At 41.9% G+C, this 25,388-nt stretch overlaps 1 protein-coding gene across 5 annotated transcripts in view; it reads right to left on the minus strand.

Annotated features, from left to right (window-relative positions):
- The window catches only part of GRM8 (glutamate metabotropic receptor 8), a 687,726-nt gene that overhangs the window by 19,203 nt on the left and 643,135 nt on the right, over window positions 1-25,388 (minus strand). For 4 of the 5 annotated variants that reach the window (XM_048499900.1, XM_048499895.1, XM_048499897.1 and 1 more), the window contains exon 10: window positions 5,922-6,223. In XM_048499900.1, the coding sequence (XP_048355857.1) occupies window positions 5,927-6,223 (297 nt within the window). In that variant the 3' untranslated portion in view covers window positions 5,922-5,926. The remainder of the gene's footprint in view (window positions 1-5,921; window positions 6,224-25,388) is intronic. The other variant, XM_048499896.1, reaches the window with a different exon arrangement.

Raw genomic sequence — 25,388 nt, forward strand, 5'->3', positions numbered from 1 at the left:
TAAATAATTTTGATATCTTGGAGTTTCTGGTTCAGAGCCCACAGTGCTAAGAGTTGCTCCCCCCCCCCCACCAAGGGCTGGGTTAGGTCCTTGACAGTGGCTCAGCCCACTGAGCTGCATACGCCACTTGTAGATGGTGCAGCTGTGCCACAACTACCCCACCTTCTTAGGACTGCACTGTCTGAGAATGAAAAGCATTGCTCCTTGGTGTGTTGGCAGTAGCAGATCTAGGAGGGGATCACAGGCCTCAGGCACCACTTGCTCACATTTTGTGGGGGGCAGATATTTGGCTGGCTGAGCCTCTTGCCCCCTGAACTCTGTTGCATCCTGCGGCCAGTCAGGGACTGGCAGACATGGCCCCCTTAATTCTCCACCAGTATTGGGATCCTGTGTGGCCTCCTCCCCCCTCCCCCATTTGGCTGCCGCAGCTCCCTACATCCCCTTAGGTGATGAGAGCTGAGAGGAAGAGGCACCCTACAGTGTCTTATCAGAGCTGCTTCTGCACTGTCTGTCTGAGAAATCTGCCTGCCATGACTGCAGCTGGTATTTTGTGTCTCTTCCTCTCCCTTGGTGAGTGGGGAGTCAGAGGACAGGTGCTTCCCAGTTGGCCAAGGTGGAGATGCAGGTCTTGTGGCTACTGAGCCAGGAGACAGTGCTAAGAGTGATGTCCAGGCTGTTCTCCTCACATTTAGGTGGAGTGCATGAGCATATGGGTGAGGAGACTTTGAAAACATTTCAAGGAGGACCCACTCAGCACAAAGTGTCTGTCTGAGGAACCCAGTGCAAGGTGGGAACCAGGACAAAGATGGGGTGTTCAAGAACCCTATTTCCCCTTCCTAGATGCCCACAGTGGGCACCAAGCTTCCTCCTCTTGTGGAACATTGAGTTGGAAGCAGGGGAGAGAGGGAGGCCATCTTTTGTTGGAGTCCAGCTGCTGGTTATACACATCAATGCTAGTGTGGGTATGTGTGTGTGCACGCACCAGGCTATCTGCAAACCATGGCACGGGGATAGGCTCAGTTTCACTGCTTGCCCCAAGCACTGTTTACTGTAGGTATGTTCCTGTCTATTGGAGAGTTAGTAGCATCTGACCATAAAAATTGATTTTGAATTCTTAACAGCAGTTGCTTATTGCTAATAACTGGTAATCTGCCAATTACTTAATATGGATGTTTAACATCTAGAAAATATTTAATCTGTTAAAACTGACTGACTTTGTATTTGTGAGATGGCAGGCAATTGAAACCCACCATGCATAAATGTTGGTAATCCTTCAGATTATATACAGCAAAAAATATGGATCGTATTGATTTTTATACCTGTTCTGTATTTAAGTAAGCAATTTGTTATGTAGAGAGCACTGCTGAAGGGATTCCTAGGTAGGTAAGGTAAGGTAAGATAGGTATGTAGGTAGGTAGGTAAATCGTGAAGATTTTAATAGTCTTTTAAGATTTAAAGCACTGTAGAAATTCTGTATGCTAAATATCTGCATTTTAATGTTTTTAAGTAAAAACAAAGAAAAGCTCATCAAATTTTATTGCGCTCACTTTGAACCAAGGAACCTATAAGCTACAGCAGTGTGTAAGGAATAAGAATCTGCTTTTTTAAAATGCCTTCTTGATAACCTTGGGGCATTTTTTGATTCATAATATAATTCTTACTGGAACCTATCTTGACCAGAAAGCTCACATTACAAAAATGTATTTCCTTTTATCATGATAATGACCAAACATTAACATAATAATGTAGCATCAGTTGAACAAGAAAGAATCAAAAGCAATTGATGTTTATGTAAGATCACTCACAGGATGGTTTAGAAGACTCTAGAGCTGCTAAAGCAGTTTCAGCTCAATTTAAAATGTACTGTAAAAGTTCTCTGAGGTCACATGAGTCAAAACCAGGGTCAGAATCCAAATGTTGTAGGACCTAATGCCAAGCACACCTATTCTGAATTTATTCCAGGTAAACCCATTTTGAATCAGGTTGTTCTTCCTGAGTCTTTTGCCTACTGTATGCTTTTTTCTAATTACGTCATCACTTTTCAAGACTAGAATTCTGCCACTGTCATATTGTAAAAGTAATTTGAGACCCAAGGGTCACAACTGTTAGCAAGAAGGAGCATTTGCTGTATGCTGTTCTGGTACTATTATAGTTCCTGAGTTTAAAAAAGAGCCTTTAGAGCAGTTTGCCTATCAGCATATCAGAAGCTCTACAAGTTTCCACAAATAATGATTTTTGCAGAAAGGAAGAAAGTTAAGACCATTTAATAGCTACAAGATGGCATTTGAAAAAGCAGAGAGAACTCTTGAGTGCCGGTGTTTCAGTCAAGACAGCTCAATTATTTAGGGGCTGGGAAAGCTCCAGAGTAGAAAAATGTTGACTTTTGAATTTTCCTCCTGGTGGCACTTTACAGAACATGGGTCAAAGTCTTAAAAGGCAGATGCTGGAGATATGTATTAAAATCACAGTGATTATTCAAAGCCTAAGTCAAGACAGTCACTTCAGTAAGTGTGTATTTTGCTGCATATCATGTATGCTACTGGAACACATTCCCAGTTGCAGCATTGCTAGTGAATGATCACAGTTTAAAGAGCTTAGGGACGTAGCTCTCCTTTAGCAGATTCACTCATTAACGCTAATTTACACAGGAAATTCAAACAACTTCTTTCAGTTTCCACACAAATCAAAATCAGGGAGATGAAAAGTAAATCAGGACAATGCTCCTTATTTAATTCTGTAACAGACGAAATATGCAGCTTGTTTGTCAGGCATGGAAAAGAAACACTGTACCCATAGACACTCTCTCTTCTATAAACCAGCAGTGATAGTCTTTGTGAAGATAATTGTGTCCCCACTTCCCATATGACATGATCCTCCCTGTCACTCATCACTCATATGGCTGCTGTACACAAGTGAAATATGAGTCCTTCCTGCTCTTGTGTCAGGCGACTCTAACCACAGCAACTTATTGAGACTTTCACCAGAAAGTTTGACATAGTAGTAAATGTAACATAGCTCACTTTTATATGTAGGGTGGATCCCATGATCTGGCAGAGATGGATCCCATGATCTGGCAGAGATGGATCCCATGATAGAGAAAGTTTTAAAGATCTTTCCAAACCTAGGAATCTTATTTCCTGAGTTATGAGGATTAATAACCATGCAAGTTGAGAAACTGTTGTGTGAAGGGGGAAGGGCTCTCTCTAAAAAGACAGCTGGTCTTACATGGCTACTACTGAAGTGAGTTCTTCTGAACCACAAGCATATTTTCAAAACACAGGAGCTACCTTGAAGCACTGGTGTTACCACTGTACTTTGTCCACCCCCACGCAGGTTAAATTTGTCTAAAAACATTATCATGCCCATTATAGTTCATGCATCATGCTTTATTGGGGTGGATGCTACCCATAGCCTCCCTCTCCACTGAGCAAAGTCTGAAGCCTTTCTCCAGCAGCTCTTTCATTGAATAAAGTGGCTCTCAGTTTTGGAGGAAGGCTCCTTTGCCTGAAGGATGGTTGGAACCACCCCAGTATTTCCAGTAGTGACTAATAACACCATTTGTTTGTTTACACATATCCTTCCTTTGAATCAGATGTAATTTCTCTCAGAGCCTGAAGAAATCAGAGAGCAGGAACTTAGGACTTTTTGCTAATACTCTTGGGCATTTTTTAAAGGATGGATAAGACAATGAAAATGAACAACTTATGGCCAACTTTCTATTAGGCAGGCATCAATCAGAACATTATTGGAAATCATTCACATCAATGATTTTTTTTAAAAAAAACGTGGCCTTTGACTCCTCAGATCATTAGACTTTTAAGTAAGTTCCATATATCATGCTTTGACTACATGCTGCCATAGGGTACCAGATCTACCCTACTTTAAAGAAAGTTATTGAGAGATGTGCCAGGATTCAAGGACCATTTTCAGATGATAAAAATTCAACTTTCACTACTTATTCATTTTGTTAATAGAAAAGCAAAATTCATACAGGAAGGCTTGGAAAACAGATAAGAGATTACTAATATCATCAACCACTTACAGGCCAATTCTATGGATGTCTAGTCAGGAGTGAGGCCTACTCAGTTAAAAAGAACTTACTCTCAATTAAATATGTTCAGGATTTCTATTTGTGTCCCAGCAAAGACGTTGGTAAGGGGGATGGTTTACCGGGTTTAAACCCCCCATTACATGCCCAAAGCTCCGCCCCGTTAGTGGTTTTTTTGTATTTTTAATGTGTTTTTCAGTTTTTAGCCTGCAGGGGGTGCAGTTTTTAGGCTAGCAGCACCAAAATTTCAGGGACTTTTTGGGAGCCTCTCCTAATGACACCACCCAGGTTTGGTGAGGTTTGGTTCAGGGGGTCCAAAGTTATGGACTCCCAAAGAGGATGCCCCATCCCCCATTGTTTCCAAAGGGAGCTAATAGGAGATGGGGCTAAACCTTTGAGGGTCCATAACTTTGGACCCCCTAAGACAAATTTCACCATACCTGGGTGGTATCATCAAGAACAGTCTCCTAAAGATACCCTGAAAGTTTGGTGCTGCTAGCTTAACAATTGCACCACTGACAGTAGGCACCCCCCAAATTTCCCCAGATTCTCCTTTTAAATCCACCCCCTTCAGCATGGATTTAAAGGGAGAATCTGAGGTCCCCAGTTTAAACATTGAAAGTGATGCTGTTTCAGGGTGGGGGATAATCCACCCCAAAACAGCACCACTTTCAATGTTGTTTTAACTGGGGACCCCAGATTCTCTCATTAAGGTGGATTTAAAAGGAGAATCTGGGCTCCCTAGTTTAAACACTATTGAAAGTGATCCTGTTTGGGGGTGGATTCCAGCATCACAGCGGCCGCCCATTGGAGGAAGTGGGGGCGCGAAACCCAGTTTTTGCACAGGGCTCCATTTTTCCTAGCTACTCCTCTGCCCAGAGGGAAGGCAGCTGGTGGGGGGTAGGTGGGGCAGGGGATTCTGCTGTCCCTGGCCTTGGAGAGCTGCTTTTATAAGCACTGAGGCCAGGGGAGGGGCTTGGGGAGGCATGGCCCTGCCCCCGAACCCACCTCATAAAAAATCTATAGCTGCATCACTGTGTCCCAAGCAAATAACTACCTTTTTTTTATAATAAATAGAAACGTTTTTCCATGCAACAGGATCTTGCAGATAGCTATACTGGTCCAAAGCAAAATCCCAAAACAAATGCTGTATAACTGCCTTTTCTTAGAAGACCAACCAAAATGTCACAAAAATATGCAAGCTTTTGTGTTCTTTGTGTTCATTGGCTGGATGATTTAAAAAAAATAAGGATGATTAAAAAAATAAAAATAAAAAATAAAAAAAGTAAAATGCATCTTGTAGAAAGAAATGAAGATCCAGCAGGATGAAAAGTTCTGTAGAACTGAAAAGCTTGCACATTGGTTTGTCTCATTTGAGATGTTCTTAATAAAAAGAATTATCTGGACCAAGCAACATGTATTTATTTTATTTATTTATTTATTAGGCTTATATACCGCCCTCCCCCAGAGGGCTCAGGGCGGTTCACAACAGAAATATAACCAATAAACCATAATAATTCCCTACCTACATGTGATCCTTCACAAGACTGCTTGAAGAAAGCATGTAGAAGATGCTAAGTTGCTAAGTTGTGCAACATGGTCCGAAAGTGAGATCATGAGGTTGGTAGTTGTATCAAGAAATATTGAAACTTGGAACAAATGTCATGTAATGGCATGACTTATGTATTAAATGAATGCTAAAATGTAATCTAATATAATCCTGATGTAATCTTAAATTGAATAGTTGTTTACATGAATGTTATTTTTTAAAGTGCATTTAAATAGTGGGCACATGAATTCCAACACATCTCTCACTTCATGCAGAGCAAGCCAAGAAAAAATTGTGGTTTATTAAGCATTCCTGTGAACGTACATCTATTAGGAAGTGCTGCCACTCTTGACCATGGTTAAGTCTACGGATGACTTACTGTTGGTTTCAAGACTTTCACAAAGTTCAGTTTTGACCTCTCCATTTGGTCTGTCATTCCCCTTTTGGATCAGCTTGCTTTGCATTGTGGCTGCTGTCACAACAGCCTTGAAGCTCCTCTTGCGTTTTTGAACATTTTGCTCTGGATGAAAAATGATAATATAAACTTTGGGCATATAGAGCATGCCCAGAGATACAGAAGCACTTAAACTCATGGACACTGTAAGTGTTGTTGTCTGGATGTACATCTAGGAAAAGAGAAAAGAAAATATGATAGGATAATCAGCATAAAGAAAGCTTATGTAAAATGTTTCCGCAATGATAGTAGCATGTGTTAAATATTTTCTATATATTACTTTTTATTCAAAGTCTTATTCAATGCTACTTTCAATAAACTGATATAAACATCTGGACTCTCACACACTTACTATGTTAATGTAGAGTCACCAAAGTTCAGCTTCCACTAACAAAAGGTGCTTCCCTTCTGCCTCCCATTTCCTGCTGAACTACTTGAAATTATTCTCTGAGATAGGTCAGGCAGAAATGTTCTGTTCCACTGATGGAAGTGCATCACAATCACCATCACGTTATGGAACATGCCCCAACTCACAAATTTGAACACAGCAATGGGCCATGCCACACAGCGGAAATAAAATTTGTTGACACCATTATCAAAATGCTTTAAAATGTTTTATTACTGCTGTGAAAAATACACACACAGTACAGTTTAATATAAAGAACAGGTCTATGCAGGAGGAACAAAACAGAAAGGTTTGAAAGCATCCAAGATGCTTTTTTTAAAAAAAGCAATTTCCCACTCTCAAACACTATAAGCTGCCCTTAGTTGTAATTTGATTCCCAGGCCAAACATAAAATCACTAGAAGAGTCCTGCTGGACCATCTAGCTCAGCATCATGATCGCTTCAGCAGCCAAGAAGTTTGCCCTTGGGAAGGCCAGCAACCTGGTCCCCACATGGTTCCCCAGCAGTAATTACCCCAAGATACAGTACCACTGAACATGGAGGTTCAATTTATCTGTTTGTCAGACTCTCTGTGAGTTTGCTTGATCCCATTTTAAAGTCATGTAAACCAGTGGCAGTAAGTTCTGTAAGTTCACCACACACCATGTGCATAAGTATCTTTTTTCACCCTCTGCCCAGAACTTGAAGCCAGCCTGTTGCACTGGCCGGCCTGATTTCTAGTGAGAAAAGATGCATGGTTTCCATCCCTTTAATTATTTCACAAATCCCAGCCAAGGCCCTCCCCCTGACCTATCTTTTTCTTTAACTGAAATCTCACTTCCAACTCTTGCCCTACAGAAAGCTCTCCAAAATCCTCCCCCATAAACTCGGATGCCTGTTTTTATGCCTGCTCCCCATGTCACCGGAATAACAAGCACAGCCTTCCAGTGGGCAATTCCTCCCAAATACACTGAAATACCCTCTGGTGTGTGTCTGTGCTGTGGGGCCGGCCAGATGCCTTCAAGGAATGCATGAGCTTTCTCTTGCAATTAAGATCCCTTGAAGGAGAGGGAGAGTGGGGAAGGGGAAAAGGGGTGGTGATGGGGTGCTCTCTCGAATCAATTTCCAACCTGCAGCGTTCTGCATTTCAATGTAGCGCCAACCACATGACCCAGAGCTTTGCAATGCAGGCAGGGGAGGCTGGGGGGAGAGACTTCTCTGATTGGGAGCCCCACTCTACTCCCTTCCTTTTCTCCTAATGCTTTCTGGTCCAAGTGAATGCCCCCTGATGCACACTCTGGCTGCTTCTGCAGACAACCTCTGCAGTTTTCCTCCTCCCCCAGAGATCATATTATGCAGCAAGACAGCATCAAAATGAAAAAAGTTTTTTTTCCACAATACATACAGACAATTTCCAGGTACAGCCTCTGCACGGTGCAGTCCCTTGTGGGTCAGAGCAATAAATAACCCCATCCCCATAAAAGCAGACATACTTTCCCTCATCCCCATAAAAGCAGACATAAAATCCCAGGAAGTGGAGGGGAAATAAGAGTCTAGCAGATCCAGTCCTTGTAGTGGCTTGGGGAGAGGCAGGACAGACACAAACCCGCTCAAATAAAGAATAAAAGTTGCAATTTGTTAGAGTGAACCATCCCAAGGAGAGAAAGGGCCCAAGGGAACTGACTAGATCCCCAAACCAGGGGAAACAGATCCCAACTCCCTAGAGAATCCAGCTTCACTGCTTCGGGTCAGGGTCTCCACTCCAGCCCCTTCCTCTGAGTTACCTTTTCTCCCCTGCTCTACACTGCTCTGCTCCGCACCCTACAATAAGGCTTCTTGCAAAAGTTATCCACTTCTGGTCTGGCCTCCCTCCTGCTCAGCTCAGCTGTTGCCTCCTCGTGATCTCTCTTTGGATTCTGTCCCTCAGTCCTGCCAACGTCTTCCTGCTCGGCTTCCTGCTTAGCTGCCTGCTCAGACGATGTATGCAGGGCCAAGAGACAGAGGCCAAAGAGAGACAAGCCAAGGCACCAGGTCAGGATGATGTCGTGGGCAGGGAAATCCCGAAGAGAGACGAGGCAGTTCAGGCAGCAGGTCGGCGGTTGGCTGCCAGCGTGGCGGTGCTGATGAGCCAGCACATGGAACTTGGCTTTGGTGGGGTGAGGAGCAGAGGGGGGGCAATTTGACACCCCCCACATAACCAAAATAACTTGCGCCCAGCAACATAGGTTACCCAATGTCGCCATTACTGGTAGTCCCAGTAAGAAACAGAAGCTTCTAGAACAGTGTTGCAGTTGGTGTCTGGAACACTGTTAAAAATGACACCTTTAGTAAAACAAAATTTAAAATGAAAACCTGTAGATATAACATTGGAATCTCTGGGCAACCAGAAAATGAGGTTTTTTTATAGTTGAACTGAAATGAGTGATTGTAAACAAAATTCTACATTGGTTTTGAATTCAAATGAAACTATAGTATGGTCTACAATAAATACTTTGGGGAAGCCATGAGTGTTACAAATACGTCATCAGAATGCATTGCCTGTGAGAAAACAATTTGAAACAAATCTTGTTTATAGCAAGAAGATGATTTTCTCCTCCGACTTTTCCTAGTCACCTATTTGGAGGCATGACTTTTGTTAATATGACTTGTTTTCTGTCCTCTACTTCCAGAGGGGAGAAAAACACTTCATTAATGCTACTGTTATTTGACATTTCAGCTCTCTCTCTCTCTGTATAAGCTGAAATGGAAGTGAATTGATGTATCGCTGGCCTGCACATGCAGGAATACGAACTGTTCTAAAGCCATGTCCCCAGTTCTTTCCTACTGCCATTTAGTGAAGTTCCCCTGGGACGTTTGCTCTGCTGGCATCATGGCTGGGTGCCTTTTCAGTGAATAAAATATGCACATGGACTTGGCTTCTCGTGCGGATTATGGCAATGTGTGGTTTCCCCTTTTTATTTTTGGGGAGGTAGCTTTGAAACTACAAAGACTTGATATGAGAATGATTCTCATATCAAGTTTTGCAGTTTCGAAGCTACCTCCCTGAAAAAAAAATTAAAAATAGAAAACAATACATTGCTGTAATTGGTAGGAGAAGCTGAGTCCATTCATGTACTTTATTCACTGAAGAGGTATCCAGCTGTGATGACAGCAGAGCAAAAATCCTAGGGAAACATCACCAAATGGTGGGTGGCACAGAGGATTCAAGCATCAGAACATGGCTGGTGGGAGAAAACAAAAGTGAGAGTTTGCAGATTGGGCAGGAGAAATAAGATGTTTCCTGCTCAAACAGTTTGTTTGTCTATGCTTTCCAGACAAAAAAAGAGACACTTTTTTAAAAGACGTCCCCAATATGTCTTATAATGGTTGTGAAGAAAAAGCCATGTCTTATAATCACTAGTAAACTCAGCTTTACTCTGTTCATCTTGGTTCAAGCACAAGAATTCTCACTGAGTGTTGTTTATAGGCTCAATCTAAACATGCCATTCCACCAATTTAATGGTACTAACATCAACATTCTCACTGACTGATGAGAAGGGCAATTTTTGTCTACTCCTACCCTCCCACTGCAGATTTCCCACTTTGACCCTCACATTGTTCCTGATGATCTGTTAACTCCCAGGTATGGCTGCTATCATTCAACTTAGGCCTGGAATTCCCCTGGAATTCCAGCTGATCTCCAGACTATAGAGGTCAGTTCCCTTAGAGGAAATGGTCGTCTCTGTATGGAATGATGTCTCCACTAAGATCTCTCCCCTCCCCAAACGCTGACCTCCCCAGAGCGCCACCCTCAATTTTCAGCAATTTCCATAGATGGAGTCGACAACCCTATTCCCAAGAGCAGAATTTCAGTGTGCTGCAGCAGGAGCAATGAAGTGGGTAAAGGTTGCTTCCTTAGCTTCATGCCACTGGGCGACATCTTGAATGCAATCCATATCAGTAATCAATTAACCACTGTATGTAATAAAATAGCAGTTGTATTTGATAGTAGCAAGAAATGATGGGGTATCTCACTATGGTCATCCAAGAGAGCAAATTTCCTTTCTAAACCCACAACACTAAGGGTATTATATTAGTTCTGTAAGGCACCATGAAAGCTAATTCATGTTGTTACTGATATTTCATCTTCTCTGCTGTGTTTTAGGGCAGTGCTAGTGCATTAAACCAAAGCTGCAATGTAAATTTCCCCTCAGTAATAATGCCATCTTTCAGTTCAAATGTTTTTACTGAAACCAGTGCTCTCTGCAAATTAAGTTCCAGGAGAAAGCAAAACATGAAAAAATAAGATTTAATGAAGCTCCACTAATGGCACATTTGGAATGTTCTTTGTTGTAAGAGCCACATTTTCCCATTTGACATTTTATCCTCAGAGACTACTGACAAACATGGCTCTCATTTCAAATACTGTTAGGAAAAAACTATGACAAATTTGCTTAAGTGCTGTGAATTCTCTCCATGGAGCCACTCGACAGAGCACTTGTGTAAATCTGTAGTAAAATCTGCCAGATTGCATTAAAAAAATACAATAGTGCTCTTTAGGCCTACACAGCCAACCCCTCTAAGAAGAAAAGAGCACTTGAAAACGAAGTACAGCCCAATCCTAAGCATCATTACTCAGGCCAAAAACAAGTGGATCTCTTGCATGTTTGTAATTGCTAAAGAGTGGCAATATTGCCTCCTCTGGCTGGGTCTACTGCATGGAAGAAACAGAAAAGAGAGTGTGCTGAATGTGTTATCTTGCAGGCAGTCCTTATCCACCACGTATCTGCTCTTTGAAGCTGCAACAGAACTCCCTTTCTGGTGTCTCCAAATACCAGAAGTATGGCATAAGAAAGGCTGATACTCTCAGGAGCTCAGATAGAATCTTGGAGGAGCATGGAAGAATTCCACCACGGGAAGGTGGAATTCCACAAAAAAAACCTTCAACCCTTCCAGCCATTTTGGCTCTCTCTTGGTCAAAATATATTAAATCTATTAAAGTATATGATTGGGCAAACAAGGTACTTACAATATTAGTTCAGCAAGTCCTGCCCTGGCAAATTTGAAGGGTTAGGGTTTGAAAGGCACAAAAATGCTACTGAACCCAAAAGTGACCATTAAGTCTACACTGCAAAAAGGGTGGGATTATGCAAATATTGCACAGAAGAAGAGGCGGACATCCAGGGCAGCTCGCCCCAGGCGCCGCCACTGCAGTCATGTGTCGGGGGCAGGGGCGTTTCGGGGTGTGATGGGGCGTTTTGGTGGCAAGTGCAGGCAGTTCATGTCCCGGGCGCAGTTTCCCCTCCCTTTGTCACTGCCCAGAAGGGAGGCATGGGCTATTTATTTGGCTTTCTTGTTTCTCACCTCTTGACAGATAACCCACAATGAGACTCAGCAGCTAGCCCCTGGCCTATGCTTGCATTGCTCTGAGAATTATACAATTGCCACCTTAGATCCAGGCCTATGGAAAGAAGCTAAGTATGGATTTATTTGAAGAATATCCCTTTCCTTATATTATAGCAATGCATATGATTCTTCTTCAGTACTTAATGTACCGTATAATATAATAAACACTGATTTAAGGGGGAAAGTATCTTTGTTTTTTTTAAACAAGAGAGAAAAATGTTCTTTAATAACCTTGTCGTGACACATATACATAGGTAAGCATACTGCATAAACATCCTATTTTATTATATAAGACACACTGTGGGTGTTGAGGGAGAATTCAGGGAGATAGAATATAGTCACTGGAGTATACATCATATAATAATATAATATTATTATCTTACATAATATTTTACAGTAGGGGACCCAGAAAGAATTGATCCTTCCTTTAGAGATTAAATAGCTACCTTTTCATCACATTCTTTATTCTGTATAAAGAGGTTTTTCATACATGCCTGTAGTAGAAATTTGCTTTTCTTTGCATCCTGATCCAAAGAACCATGTAATCTGGTTTAACATTTGATTGAATTTGTAAACTATTTGATTTTTTCTACTTGATAATTGTAGGCATCAAGGTGTTTTAGGAATTTGATCACTTTACACTTTACACTGTTTAACACAAATAAGCTGTTTCAGCAAATAATGTCTTTTAAAAAATCAATAAGGGAAACACACAAAGGCAGTTTGGATTAATAAACCATTAATCTCTTAATGATCCTCACTGTATGTCATACTGAACTAAGGAACTAAGAATGCCCACGATACAGTTTAAAAAGGAAGGGATATGAAATTTGTTAGCTGCACATTTATAAAGCCATAGAGTATGTCTACACTAATATACACTGTACCTAGAAAATGGTAGCTGGTGCCACTAATAACATGGGCCAAGTCTATTTGCATATGTGCAGCATGGTATAGTGTATAAGAACAGGTGAACTCTAATCTAAAGAACTGGGCTTGATTCCCCAAGCTTCCACATGCGTGGCAGATTTTTATCTGGTGAACTGAATCGGTTTCCCCACTTCTACACATGAAGCCTGCTGGGTGAGTTTTGGCTAGTCACAGTTCTCAGAACTGTCTCAGCCCTACCTACCTCACAAGGTATTTGATGTGGAGAGAGGAAGGGAAGGAATTTGTAAGCTGCTTTGAGACTCCTTATAGATGAAAAATCAGGGTATAGATCCAAACTCTTCTTCTTCACTGTGCTGTCTATGCAGTGTCTCTACAAATTGGCAATTAATTTTTCTTCCCCAAATATTATAGTTATTGCTTTTGTTATGCTACACAGAATACTCTAAGTTGTAAAATTCCATTATTACTAATTCTGACTTCTGTAGGTTCTACATCACTGACTGTAATCACCACGACCAGTTCTGGTTTTCAAGAAAGTATTGATTTGGTATTGTCTTCCTCATTGAGAGCGCCTAGGAGACAAACTAGGATAGTATTGGATACTCTTCAATTGGGGCTTCAGAGGGAATCTCAATTCTTCTTACACTACTGGTGTTAAATTAGCTTAGCAAGTTTAGCATGATTAGCAATGTTAACTAGCTTAACAGGGGGAAGGACTTCTTTTGGGATTAGCAATGGGGAAAAATAGCTTGGTTTTGCAAATAAGTTGGGGAAAGAGTTTTACTTGGCAGAGCAATGGGTAGAGCAACTTAGCTTGGCAATGCTTTGGGGAGAGCAACTTAGCTTGGCAGAGCTTTAGGGAGATAACTCACTTGGCAATGCGAGAGGAGGCTAGGCTGGAATCTTTGAGATTATGTATACGGGGAAATATGGCATGGAGCGTTTCGCAGAGTAACAAGAGGAGTCCAAATCAAGTTTAAAATGTTTATATAAATTTGGTTTCAAGCACACATACAGTAAGAAATGGAGGCACATACAAACAAGTTCCCAGAGATATAAAAAGGTGAAAAAAATAGGTTTGGATGATAGAAAGGGAATTGGGAGGCAGCTGGGTGATACCTAATGGTTCCAATGCAGCAGACGGAGAAGGCAGGGACTCTATGCCAGCACAGAGATCCTGTAGAAGGACGATATCGTGTCGCACACCAGCTTGACCAAGGGAGGTTCAGGCTAGAAATGAGCAATGAGCTTAAGGTGAGCAGGACTTTTATAGGGTGGATCGCTGGTTTGGCGGGAAAAGAGACCCTTTGCATTAGGTTTCATTTCTTGCATCTGTGCTGGGTTGCAGGGCTGAGCTAATTAGCAGCTCTATCTATTGTTCTAAACCAGGGGTAGGGAACCTGCGGCTCTCCAGATGTTCAGGAACTACAATTCCCATCAGCCTCTGTCAGTATGGCCAATTGGCCATGCTGGTAGGGGCTGATGGGAATTGTAGTTCCTGAACATCTGGAGAGCCGCAGGTTCCCTACCCCTGTTCTAAACCCAGGGGATTGGTAGCCAATTGTTCTCTTGATTACATTAGAAAACACCTTGAATAGGTGGCTGGCAGATTAAGTCTCCAGCTATTGTAATTTAGCAAAGGCAGCAAGATTAAATCAGAGATAGGAACACTTAGGAGGTTTTAGGAATAGCTGAAGGGGAGAAGGGTTGCAGCATCTCAATTCAAGGGATAGTGCACATTTACAATTCTATCAACTGTAGCTCTGGCTTGGGTGTGGACATCAAGGAGCAAATGAGTAGATTAACTTTCTACTAACTGTTTGCCGTTTCTAGGCTTGCTTTTAGCCTATTTTATCCTGTACCACACCATATATAGCTGTTAGCATTAATATATATCAGAAATATATCTCACATATATATTGTATCCATAAAAATCCCAGATTGGATGCGTGTTCTGAGATGTGGTTTTATCATCCACTAGCAGGGCACCCGTGCTTCACTATGCATACTTCATCACAGGCTCTCTATGAATTTTGGGGTGACATTCAACATACTTCTTTACAGCCTGTTTGTGAACTTTGGGGTGACATGTAGCATATTTCCTCACAGCCTGCCTGTGGACTGATGGGTTTGTTTTCGCATATTTTGCAGCAGCTTCCTGTAATTGTCTTTTTCTAATGCAATGTGTTATTGCTCTCTTTCACCTGGTGGGCTCCAAAAGACATCATATGGAAGCAGCCGTTGTATTTTCGGGATGCAGAAAGGAAGTGTTCTGCCATTGGATGCTAATGAGTGAGAAGACTGTGAAGAGGTTCAGGGTAGGGTTGAAGGGCAGGGAGCTGGACTGTACCGCCACTGCAGCACATTTCTGGGGACTCATCCTGCCACTTCAGAGCACAACACCAAGCACAGGGTGATCGGAGGCCAAGAGCAGTAAACTTGTCTGCACAGTAATCAATCTGATGTCCATATGCAAAACCCGACAAATGTTTAGTAGTCCAAGGTGATTATGTGGTTTGTAATCTGTTTTGATTGTATTTGGCTGTAGTGGTGTTGTTAACGTGAGGGTGGGTGGAAGAGTACTTTTTCACAGCCTGTCTGTTAACTTTGGGGTGACATTCAGCATGCTTTTTTGCAGCCTGTTTGTTGAAGCTGGTGGTGTTTAACTGTCACCCTTAGAATGTTCGTGCAGCATGTCTGTGGACTGAGGGGCTGGTTTGCCCTTAGAATGTTCACGCAGATGGCCAGAGATGAGCAGCCAAAACAGTAAATGTGTAATAACTTGAGTAAAACTGAATATTTTGAGCACCTAAACCACATAATGAACCGGTGTGCCAAATTTCAACATTGTAGGTTTGGTGGTTTTTGAGTTCTGTGCATGAGTCAGTGAGTGAGTCAGTGAGTGGTATTTCGCGTTCAGAGATATAGATTACCATTGTTCTGAATCATTGTTGTGTTTATCTTTACATCTGAACTTTACACAGAAATGTCAGAACATACTTTTTGCATTTTCTTAGTAGGCATACTTATTGGTCCATTTTCTCTCTAACGAGACCCAAAGTAGTTTACAACAAATAAAAATACTATCGAATAGAGTAAGGAAAAGAACACAAACCACAGGCTAAGACTGAAAGGCCAAGAGCTTTCTGGCCACATTATATATGCATACCTGAGACTCAGGGCAGCCAAATCTCCCACTAGACCTTCCCTAAGCCCTCCCATTCCATACCTACTTGAACAGGCTAGTGGGGAGGGGGAGGAGGGGCAGTGGTGGGATCCAAAAATTTTAGTAACAGGTTCCCTCGCCAGCCCCCCCTCAGCAAAGGGGGCAGAGGCGTACCTAGGCAAACATGAGCCCTGGGCAAAACCTGAGTTGGATGCCCCCCCATGGGCAGCCATCCCACCACGACCCCAAACATTTTTTTTGCACCAGGTCATTTCTAAATCATCATCACATTATAGAAAATGCCCCAACTCACAAATCTGAACACAGCAATGGTGAAACACACAGGTTCTTTGATAGAGATAAAAGGTACGAAAGGCTGAGAATCAATGAATTGCAGTACCTGAATGGGATTAACCCAGTTCAGGGAGTTACATTGTTAGTTGCAATTGCTATATGGGACCTTCACGTTCAAAGGCAGTATGCCTCTCGGGGAGGCAAGGGCGTGGAGATGGGAAAGCGGACCCAATTAGTAACCCCCTCTCGGCACACACAAATAATTAGTAACCCACTCTCAGGAACTGGTGAGAACCTGCTGGATCCCACCTTTGAGGAGGGGACTCTTCAGCATCATTCCAATGTGCAGCATCACTACCAGCACTAGTGTAAACTCTATGGGCTTAAAGAACTCACCCCCCAAACAGTTTGATTGAACCCGGATTAAATGAAAGTCGCTAAATTAGCAACTTTTTTTCTTCAACCCAGGTTTCAGACACTTTCTGCTTGCCTATGTGGACTAAAGCAAGCAGGAAGCATTCTATTTTCCCCCTCCCACCCACCATTATGGTGAATTCCCCAGGCAGCCACCATTAGAGTGGATTCTCTAGGCGATTGCCATGTTGTGCTCGTAACTGGGTAGGGATTCTCAGGTGGGGGGGTTTTCAGATCCACAGTTGTATTTTTTTCTTCATCTAATTCATCAGTACTATTTTTATGTATCATATGGGGCACTGAATGCCCCTTGGGGCAGAAGGGAGGTAAATATATTTGTAAAAGAAACAATTATTTTAATGTATAAAAGGTCAATGGAGAATTTGCTTTAAATATTTGAAAAGTGTCATTGTTTTGCAGGTCCAAGGTGTGTTTTCAAATATATCAGTGGAAGACCACATAGCTGTTATGCAGATTTTTTGAAATGGAACACCTCTGAGAAAAGTAGCCAAAAATACCAGTGCTTTCTTGGAGTGAGCATGTACAATCAGGACATGGCCGTCTGGACTGGTAATAATATGGCTTTATTGTAGATACAATCCACGATGAGAGGGTTTGTGATGAAGCCCTCCTCCCTTTAGAGAAACTCCAATAACAAACAATGCATTGTCTTTCCTGAAAGCTTTGTTTCTATTCAGATAGAACAATAAAGCCCTTCTCACATCCATAGCATGGTGTTTTCTTTCTGTGTCAAAACTCGGGGCAGGAAAGAAAGTGGCAAAATGATCTCTTGAGTCAAATAGAATTTAGATACCACCTTTGGTAAGAACTCAACATAATTCATCCATCAAATATTTTGAGAAAAGGTGGGTCTACTCTTAATGCCTCCTGGCTAAGGCAATAGTTACTAGAAAACATACTTTAATAAAAACTAGGGTCAATTACATAATTGTAATTGTAATTACATAATTGTAATCAACTGCATAAGAACTACAAAGGGGCCACTGTTTGTACAAGAATAGGTCTTGGAGGTATGAATTTAGTAAGTCCGAACTTATTAGCAAGTTTATGTGAGAAAAAAACAGTGTCCTTGTATCAAAGGGTGATGGGTCGAAATAGCTGTTAAATATACCCATATTGAAGAATGGGCTAGGCCTTCATGTCTTAATGTAACCAGATCATCAAAGATTAATGGGAAAGATGCAGTCTGAGGGAACACCACTTTGGACTTAATCCATATAGAAAACCATGACCATTGAAATTTATATAACCTCCACATGTTTCAAGCTTGAATGAGAACATCCTTTACATCTCATGAAAAAATCTAGTCCCTGAGAAATATCCTCAAGGCTGACAGGTGCAGGTAAAGTACATTGTAGCTGAGTACTGGGCCTATCATTAACAGATCTGGCACTGATGGTAGGTTAATAAATCTTCCTTTGGAAAAAGCCATGAGAGTGGGAAACCAGATCTGGTGGGGCCAGGAGGTGGCAATTATTACTATTTATTACTATTTATTAGTTTTCTTATGCCACCCAATCCTCGAAGGGCTCTGAGCGGTGAATAGTACCTGGGCCAATTACAGGTAAGACTGATCTATTTACAAACCTGAAAAAACACCCTGAATTTGCAGGAAAAATGTGGCTGAAAAATACATTTACATTTTTTTAAAAAAAACCTCTAAAACAATAAAAGAAATACTTGTAGTTTTAAGCAATGGATTCCCTTTGTGGGTGCTGCTAGGCAACCACAGTATTGAAAGCTGAAGTTCAGAGAGTAAAAAACAGGAGGAGGGGGCAGGGCCTTTTTCAGGGATGTTTTGGCCTTTGAGGGAGGCTTCATTGGGGCCAGGCCTGGCTAGAACTGTCAGCTCCAGATCGGGAAATTCCTGGAGATTTTATGGTTCAGTCTGAGAAAGACAATGTTTGGGGAGGGAAGAGGCCTCAGCTGGACATAATGCCATGGAGTTCACCCTCCAAAGCAGCTATTTCTTCCAGGGGAACCGATCTATGTCATCTGGAGATCAGTTGTAATTGTCAGAGATGTTCAGGCTCTACCTGGCAGTCACCACTGAATGACCTGATACCACCCTACTTTCATGACTTACCCAGGTCTAGCTGCTTGATACTTACTGTTCATTAGCAACCATCCTATGAAAGTCAATGTGAACTTCAGAGTAGGGTCTGAGAGGCCCAGGTTCAAATCCCTATTTTCCTGTGGAAGCTCACTATGTGATATTGGGCCAATTACATATTTTCAGCCTAAACTACCTCACAGTATGCATGGGACAATCTTGCAGTGGCTGATCTCATTTCTTCAGGGTCAGAAGGTAGAACAAAGGGAAAGGTTGTTACCATATCACCCACTGGCAGTGGTGAAGCTCCTGGGGGGGTGCGCCATGCACCTGGCGCACGAATTTGGGGGGGATCACGAATTTTGGGGGGGAAATCACTTTAGGAAACCTAGCAGGCTGCAGAACAGGCCTGCCTGTGTGGGAACTACATTTCCCAGGAGACCCTGGGAAATGTAGTTCCCGCCAGAACAGGAAGGCCTGTTCTGCAGCCTGCTTGGTTTCCTAAAGTAAGTGTGTGTGGGGTCCCATGGGGGGCGTGATTTCCCCCCCTTACGGTGTCCTCCCCACACTTACTTTAGTGTGGGGAGGCGTGATTTCCCCCCCACACAGGGCCCCCCTGAGGCGCCCCCCCACTTACTTTAGGAAACGAAGCAGGCTGCAGAACACACCAGAACAGGCCTCTAGCCTGCTCGGTTTCCTAAAATAAGTGGGGGGGTGGGGGGGTGCCGCGGGGGGTGGGCGAAAAAGCCAGAGTGCGCACTGGGTGCACTCTGGTCCAGCTACGCCTCTGCCCACTGGTGTGTGGAGTTCCACAGGAAGTGTCCTCTTGCCCAATTAGTCCAGAGTTTCAGGCTGAGCTGTCATCAGTATACAAATGGATACCACCCTGGATACACCGGTCAGGCATCTGGAGACTCGGGTGAAATGGCTGAAACAAAACCAGCTGAAATTATAATAAACATTCCGTTTTTTAAATATTGTAATGTATAATGCCAATAAAGGCTTCTGTCTATCACTGAAATTAAATCCACTGAAAACTGAGTCCAATGACTGTCCCAGGGAGACTCAGGAATGGGATGCCAGCTTCCAACCCTAGATGGTGTGCAATTAATACCTGCACCAACTGTCAGGAGGTAGTATGTGATCCTGGATGTCTCCCTTTCTATGGGATCTCTCCCTTTCTACAGGTCGCAAATATAGCCAAACTAGTATTCTTCTATTTTCACCAGATTAGGCAACTGGTACCTTTCCTGTCCCACCCTGACCTAGCCACTGTGATGCAACAGTCACTTCCAGACTCTACTACCATAACTCATGAGAGTGCTCTGGAAATTATTTTCAGTTATTATTGTGTACACTTTTCATCAGCCAAAAAAAAAACTTTGCCTCAGATAATATTTCCCACTTAAGATCAATTTCTTTGCAATTTATAAAACTCCTTATTTTAGAGAACACTAGTTTTAATGTTTACCAGTTCACAATATTAACATGAATGCATCCAATAATAAAACAAATTAATTTATATAATCATTGTGAGTTTTAAAGCCAAAAACGTTTTGTGCCCAACAGGCATTATTAATTAATGCCAACTCCATGTACATTACACAATGCTAATTAAAAATACTGCCCATAGATTAATAGAAAAGAAATTTGGCAGATAGACAACTATTCAAAATAAATGCAAATAGATTGGCAAATCTTCATCCACAATATAATAGAAAATATGAGTGCTGATATTTTGGAACATCTGCAATTCAGCAAGTCAGTGCAGAATACTTGAAGTTGCTACTTTTGCATGCAAAAGAAGATGGCAGTGCAGTTAAAAAACACAGTTGGTGATGATTCTACTTTCATTGTCTTCATAATTTTTTTCTTAATGCACATTAATCCTGTATCATGGATGAACAAAATCACTGTGCCTAAGGAACAAGGCCAAAAGAATTAAGTTTTTTTAATCAGTTATGCAACATAATACATGTAGAAGGAAGTGGGTTTCCCCCATTCACCCATGCTTCCAAGTTCCTTGATGGAAAATAAATACATAATAAACCCACTATAATATTAAACTAAATCCTCAAACTGCTTAATTTAAAAAAGTATGCAAAATAATTGCCTGAAGAATAATAACGATACTCAATTATTACAATTGTAGTGTTTTGATGAGTCCATTTATTGCACATGAAATCAGCGTTATAGTTCAAATGTGTGATGCAGGAAAATATTTAATAATGCATCCTTTTTTCCATATGATAATCTTTATTAAGCACGTTCAAGCAGGGCATAATTAAGCTGCTATCTTTAAAAATAATGCAATAAGTAACAGCTGGTTACCTCAATGGCTAAATAAATGCAGGGCAGCTTTGGGCAAGGGAAGCTGTGCAAACAACCAATGAATTATGCTAATAGGCATGGCATAATGAGCAAGAGCTAAAACAAATAGACAATAAAGGTAAGCACTTCCCTTAAGACTTTTTACTATGCACTTTAAATGAAATTCTTCTAAGGACCATATTTTGTGGCATTTGTGATGTTGATAAAACCCATTTTTATTTTAACAGAAAATTAAGGGAATAGGCATAGTGGAAGCTTCTTTCCCTCAAATGATGAATCTAGACTTAAGTATTTTACTGGATGGTCCATATGGGACAGAGCTGAAGAGGTCTCCTGAAAATATCTCCAAATCACAGCTTTGCTCATGTTATCATCAAGGCTGCATCTGCATCCCATCAAATATTGTGCTATCATTTCTATCAAACATATATTTTCTGGACTGTTTTTGTTGACTGGAAAATTCAGTTATGAATGAGTTCTGTAGCACAATATGTAACGATGGCGGATGCACTGTTTTATTGTAAGGTAGTCAGGATGGTAAACAGAGGCGTACCGGGGAAATGGCGCCTGTAGACATCTGTTCTCTGGGTGCCCCCCCCGCTACACCTGGGGTGGGGCTCACCCCCAGTCCCACCCTCAAGCCTCACCCCATCCTGGCTGCCAGCTCCGAGCCGGATGTCAGCAGTCCCTTCTGCCCTCCCCTCTGGGGGAGCTCCATGCTGGGGCCTTTGCTTTTATAAGTTTGGGGGGAGGGGCCCCTCCCTCTCCCCCTTCCCCAAGCCCAAATACCTGCTCTGGTTGAGCTCCATGTAAATTGCCAGAGGAGGACCTGAAGATAGCAGTAGGCTGGAACTTAAGCAAGCAGCGAGTGTTAGGGCTCCCAGGATTACAGAGGCTCCCAGAGTTACTGGTCTCCCAGAATTGCTGGTCTCCAGAATACAGAGTTCACTCGCCCAGGAAAAAAACAGCTACTTCAGAGCATAGATTCTAACTATGGCATTCTACCCCACTAAGATCCCTCTTCTCTGCAACCCCCTTGGCAACCCTAGTGAGCGCATGCATATTTATTTCCCAGGGGAAGTGTGGCTCTTTTGCTTCATACATGTGGGAAGGAAAAGGAAAATGGGTAAGCCAACACTACTCCGCACACACACGCGCACACGCACACACGCGCACACACACACACACACACACACACACAGGTACAGCTAGTGATTCCCTTCCTCCACAGAGCCCAACTAAAAGAGACAGCACCAATAGCCATTTGACAGTGATTTTACAATGCCATGAGGCCTGATCCAGTGCAGGTCTATGACACAGAGCTCTTGGCTACAAGTCCACTAGTGATAAGCCACAATGATGAGACTGCTGCTGCCACCCACCCTTTATGTTTCCAAACACCTCTTAACAGCCCCCCACCCCAGCAAAAACAAAGCCAAAAAACATTCATTTTATGTGCTGTTGCTGGTGAGGGAGAAGAATTCAAGGATCAGCGGCTAACATAAGCAAGAGAGCTAAACCCAGAAAGTGCTGAATGAAAAAAGCAACGGCATGCAAGAAGCAAATTGTGAGGGAAAAACAGGGGAGGAGGGGAGGGAGACTCTCTCCATTTGCAGACGCCACAATCAGGTGTGGGACTACCAGAGCCTCCCATTGGTCAACAAATGACCAACTAAACCAAGTTTTAAAACCAGGTCTTTTCAAACCATGTGCTTTTTTTCTTTTTAGTGCTGGACCTTTGGGATCATTACTTTCAATGGGAAATGTACTGGAGGGTCTGAGGCAAATATTTTTAAAGATAACACCAAATTTGCACAAAATGTACTCCTCTCTCTAAAGACCTCCAAATATTCAAGTGAATCAGACTAAGGGGTTCCATTTTACAGATGCCCAAAGTGGATGCGCGTGGGAGGAAAGATCCCAGCCATAAACATTTAAAAATATGTCAGCATTCATTTCATTTTTATTCTCTTATGGTGACTGACAACTTTTTTTTTTATCTTGCTGCTGAAAATGCTGGCCTTGCAATGCTTCCTTGCTGCAATCTTAATTTCTGGACAGGAATGGGGGAGGGAGGGGAGATGGTCCTTCAAATATCCTAATCCCAAACCATGTAGGACTTTAAACGACAAAACCAAAACCGTAAACTGGGCTTTGACTTTCTCTATTATGCAATTTATTATGATGCTGATAAGTAAAAGTTCTGTCAGCTTTAATCCATCACAAAAGATTCAGTTGTAAAATGTTGATTTCAGTTCTTGTGCAAGCAAAATAATCCATTGAGTTAAATTGGCACTTTGGCTGAATAATTACTGCAGAACGACACTTTCAGAATGTATTCCATGTTGCATAAATTTGAATAGGTTATCTCCCGTCATCCCCCACAAACTATGAAAACATTTGATGTGAAGGGTTTTTATAAACTCAAATCAAGGTGTAGTAAATTACTCTCAAATTAAAAATTCAAATGCCCAGATTTTGGCTCATTTGGTTTTACAGTTTGGGTCAATGCATAGGCTTCTGAAACAGCTGTTCAAGAGGTAGTGCAGTTGCCCAGATTTGTTTGTAGGATATGATTAAATTAAAACTAGAACTTTTAAGAACATCTATAGAATCAGTTTTGTAACAGAGAAAATAATGTTGACATCCCAACAGATACGTGAATGTATTGTACGTAAGAAAACATGTAGCTACTTTACACTAAACCAGACCTTTAGTTCATCTAACCTGATATTATCTGTTTAAACTGATGGCTGGTCTGCATGGTCTCAACTAGAGGCATTTTTGGTCCTGCTGTCAGAAAAGATCTTTTTAGCTAGAGATATTGAGGATTTAATGATAACCTACGGATGCAAAGCATGTGATTCACCACTGAGCTCCTTCCCTTCACAGTGACTTGAGGATCAATGTGAAAACTTTGGGAATCTAGATGAGTCAACAGAAATTTAGTGTTCGTTGCTACATACTTTTCTCCTATTGCCAACATCCATGGTTCAACTTGTATTTATGTGTTACATGCCACCACGTGACTTCCAATTTATAGCAAACTTATGAATCAATTACTTCCAAAATGTCCTATCATTAACAGCCTTGCTCAGATTTTGCAAACTGAGGGGGAGAAAAGTTGGGTACAAATGAAGTAAATAAACACGATCTATTTATTACCCAGCTTTTCTCCCCAAAGGAGGACCCAGAGATTCAGTATACCTGTAAATGATATTAAATGCAAATTAAATCCCTGTTTGTAAACTCTACAACAGTGGAGAAGCATTGTCATGACCATTTTGCCAATAGGCAGACAATGATGAAATGCAATTTCAAAATCTCACATTAACTTTAAATCTTTTTTGTTTAACATAATCTCATTGTCACTGATTTCTGTTAAATAAACAATATTTTTTCCCAGGTAGAGGTCAGGTTTTACTGCTCACATTCACAGGATACCACCAACAGCTGTTCATTTATGATGGGCATGAAAATAGTTTCTTGCTCATGAACTCCACAGTATAATCAAAGGATTTGTTGTTCTGGAAGCCTTTGTGAAATGTCAGTTTGATGTGATATCCAAATAAACGTGCCTCAGCAAAATGGACTTTGTTTCCTCCCTATGGTGGAATCCCCACGGACAATATAACACGTGATACTCACATGAAATATCCAGGTTTCAGGAAGAACCCCCCACTGCCTGATCGCCGAACAGGGATTCATCCTGTTTCTGGTGCTCCCTCTCCCCTAATTGCGTGTTTTTTCAGAACCTGAATGTATTTATGTATTTATGTATTTATGTATTTATTTATTTATTTATTGTTTAAACTTTTATACTGCCCCATCCCCTAGGGGCTCTGGGCGGTGTATGTGCACCTTTTCCAAAAACACATGCCAGATCCAGATTGGTGGGGAGGATCGGGGTTTCAATTCAGATTTAATTTCCTGCCATTGGCAGTGACATAGAGCCTCAAAGTCAATTAGAGCGCAGTGGGCTGCGCGCAATTCGTGCACAGCCCTTTTTTTGGTTTCATGCTGGTGGAGGCAATGTGGCATTGTTTAAATGTGGGCCTGATGAGCAGAAGCGTTTAAACATGGGCACAAGGAGCAGAAATTGTTGAAATGAGGCCACGAGTAGCAGAAATTGTTGAAACGTGGGCACTAGCAAATCAAAAGAAAGCGCCATAGGCGGGAAGATTGTGCTTATGCACCTACGTGCTTACGTAAGCACGTATTCTTGCGCCCCCAAAATAAAAAAGTTCCCATCCCAACACCGCACGACAGCCAATCAGGGGAGACCCGCTGAGCTACTTGCTTGTTTGTGGGGAGTGTAACCTTGTTTGAATCCATGATAGGCATTGATGCCTTTACTAGAAACATGCTGTGGGGCGGGAGGGTGAAACCTTGATGAA

Source organism: Sphaerodactylus townsendi, linkage group LG06 (assembly GCF_021028975.2).
Source record: "Sphaerodactylus townsendi isolate TG3544 linkage group LG06, MPM_Stown_v2.3, whole genome shotgun sequence".
NCBI lineage: Eukaryota > Metazoa > Chordata > Lepidosauria > Squamata > Sphaerodactylidae > Sphaerodactylus > Sphaerodactylus townsendi.